General features: G+C 62.8%; 1 protein-coding gene across 1 annotated transcript; it reads right to left on the bottom strand.

The window, feature by feature from the left end:
* Window positions 1-229: 229 nt before the first annotated feature.
* Window positions 230-3107, bottom strand: P884DRAFT_214092 (uncharacterized protein). The gene is made up of 3 exons (XM_069439221.1): window positions 2222-3107; window positions 1213-2070; window positions 230-1107 (listed from the first exon to the last, which is right to left on the bottom strand). The coding sequence occupies exons 1-3, from the start codon at window positions 2753-2755 to the stop codon at window positions 661-663; spliced, it is 1839 nt and encodes a 612-aa protein (XP_069301462.1). The 5' UTR covers window positions 2756-3107; the 3' UTR covers window positions 230-660.
* Window positions 3108-3110: the final 3 nt, after the last annotated feature.

Here is a 3110-nt window from a genome sequence, read left to right as displayed (position 1 = left end):
AATGGCACGGTTTCCTTTGTATATAACTAGAGAGGCTCCGGCGTGCTTTTAGCATAGCGGTGTAGGATCAATAATAATAATGATGATAAGGGTGATAGATAAGCCTTTGTGGGTCCTGGTTTTATGGGGTGGAGCCATCTCTGGGTGGCCTGTGCGCCACCCTCTTCATCCTCCATCAATCACCATCACCGAACTCGATAGCAGATAACGTTACATAAACGATGGTTGATTTCAGCACCCATCCATCTGCCACACTTCTCCATTGCAACCCCTCCATTCCGTACAGAATCCTGCGCCCCGAGTCACCGGAGCGACTTGCCTCAAGCCATCCTTTGCCACGAAATTCGTACAGAAATACTTGGGTACCTAACGATGCCTCTTCAAAAGGAATGAAGAGCACTGATGGGACTCCCCTAGCACTGCGCTCACCCGGGGGATGTTGAAAAAAATGAATCGCTCCCTCCTTCCTTCACTGCACTGCTCTAGGAGACTAGGAGTCGATGTTGGCCAACCCGACCGAGGTTCTAATTAATTCGGTTAAGGATGTGGTACTGGATGGCCTGGGCCTTGTCTAATCAATACATCACCAACTGTTTCGGACGCGCGACTTCGTTTTCATCCAACCTCCCGTGTCAATGAAACGGTTCCCAGCAGTGGTGGTCACGCCGGAACTTCGGCAAGGCTCCTGAACATGCTCCCTGCACCGCGCGCATAAGCAGCCACCAGCCCTTCGTCTTCGTCTTCGTCTTCGACGCCGCGGGCCGGGGCGCGACCGGAAGCTGAAGCGTGCCGACCGCCACCCTCGCCTCTGTCACGAACGAGATCCTCAACCGCCCACGCGATCCTCTCCGCCGCGAGCCTCGCACCTCCGAGGTTGGGCGCCGCCGGGCCCAGCCTCAGGGCCGCCAGCCTGCCGGCCACGAACAGCGGCACTCCGTCCTTCCACATCAGGTCGTCGTTCAGGCACGGAAGGCCCCCTTGCCCTGCGATTGGGTAGCTCTCGAGCATGGTCCTCAGGAACGGCAACGCCTCAAAGTCAGATTCCACCCCAGTGGCAAAGTAGATCCAGTCCATCGGCGGCAGCTCCTGCTCCTCCACCTCCTCCTGCTCCCCCTCCTTCTCCTCTTCCTCCTCTTCCTCCCATTCGGCCGCTTTCCCATTACCACCATCACCGCTCTCACGATCCAACCGAGGCCCGCCCCGGATCCGGACGCACCAGACCCCGCGGCCCTCCTGCTCGTCCTCGACCCGGAACCGCGCCCGGACTATCTGGACGCCCTCGAGCAGCCGCAGTCGCCCGGCCTCGGCGTGGCGCCGCAGGATCCGGCGGTATCTCGGCGTGATGCTGCCGCCGCCGCGCGCCTCGCGCAGCAGCGCCAGCCGTTCCGCGTCCGAGCCGGCCGTCCAGAACCGCGCCTGCTCACCGTTGCGGAACTTGCCCATCCAGTCCAGCCCGACGTCGAACAGGCGCGTGCGGAGCCGGGCCCGCGTCAAATGGTACACCGTCAACTTCATCGCCATCCCCGTCCCCGTCCCCGTCCCTGTCCCTGTCCCCGTCGTCCGCCGGATGGCGAGGTCGGACAGCTGCGCCGACGTCAGGCCGCCCCCGACGACGAGGATGTTGACTTCCCTGCCGGCCGGGATCTTCTGCCGCAGCTCGTGCGGCAGCGGGAACTCGTCCCCGCCGGCCCGGAGGTGCATCGCATGGCTGACCTGCGGGGGCGGTGGCGCGCCGCCCTCCGCGCCCGTGCCACAGCCGGTGTCGATACCGGGGATGGCGGGGATGCGCGGCGGATTGCCCGCTCCGACGGCGAGGATCACGACGCGCGCGTGGCGGACCGGTGGTGCGCCGTCCCCTTCGGTGCGCACCGTGAAGAGCTTCTCGCCCGCGCCAGACACGCCCGCGACCGGGCCGTACGCGATGTCGAGCACGCGCTCCTTGCGGACCAGGGAGCCGCGCGCGCCACCCAGGCCGTACCGGTCCACCACGTCGCGGCAGTGGTCGCGGAAGAGCGCCCGGCTCGGGTTGAAGTAGTCGTGTCGCTCCCGCTCGTTGATGTGCACTCGGGACTCGCCTCTGTTGTACGTGAATGATGTTTGGGTGGGGGAAGAGTTTTCGGTGAGACGATGCGATCTCCAAAAAAAAAAAATTTGGTGGGGGGGGGTGAGAATGCTTTAGGGGTGACAATCCCACCACCTTCACGACTTACCTGGCGCCGACGTATCGGCTTCCCGCCCCCATCATCCTCTTCTTCTTCTTCTGGTGTTTGCTGATCTCCCTGCCCACGCAGTTCTTGATCTCCATCAGCTCGCCCTCGCGCCCCTGCATGTATGCCTTGGACAGGAGGCTGTCGCGGTCGCCCGGGTCGACGTGCCAGAACATGGGGCTGCGCAGATGGTCGATGTCGAAGGCGTCAAAGAGGCGGTTCCACCGGCCCATCCAGTCGTCGGCGTCGGCGTCGAGCACCACCATGTCGTATTCGTGCGGCTCGGCCCCGGCCCCCGCGGCCCGCGACACCCGCTGGCTCCTGTCGTCCCTCAGCGCCATCTTCCTCCCGTGCCGCCTCATCCAGTGGAACCGCCGGTGCTCCTCGTCGGTGAAGAGCGCCGCGGGGTTCCGCTCCCGCAGGCGCGCCGCCACCGCGAGGCCGCAGGGGCCGGCCCCGACGATGATGATGTCGTGGAGGATCGCCCCGTCGGGACACGGGACGCCGGGGCCCGTGTCGTCGGCTGTAAGACCCGTGCTTGCTGACATTCTGCAGTGGCTGACCTCCGGGAACGGAAGAACGCAGCTTTGAACCTTATATGATCAGGACCAGAAGGACAGGGAGAAGGGAAAAAGCTGTAAGCCGCTCTTTCCTCATCTTTAGTGAGTAGGGGTTCATGATAATGGGCAAGAATGGGCAGTATCTATTAGTATGTCCATTGTTGAGAACCTCTACGGGCAAGCATGACTGCACGATCGCATGTCTACCTAGATTCCTTAGCTTCCGAGCCCTCCCACCGCCCCACAACATCACTCTGTTGTCAGACTCTGTGCTCCTGTGAGGGGAACGCTGACTCCCCCAGTACGATGAGAACCGTGATAGCTGACACGGCTCGAAGAGACC

Source organism: Thermothelomyces heterothallicus (genome assembly GCF_042370625.1).
Source record: "Thermothelomyces heterothallicus CBS 202.75 unplaced genomic scaffold P884_scaffold_1, whole genome shotgun sequence".
Taxonomy (NCBI): domain Eukaryota; kingdom Fungi; phylum Ascomycota; class Sordariomycetes; order Sordariales; family Chaetomiaceae; genus Thermothelomyces; species Thermothelomyces heterothallicus.
This window is presented reverse-complemented; position numbering and strand designations above follow the sequence as displayed.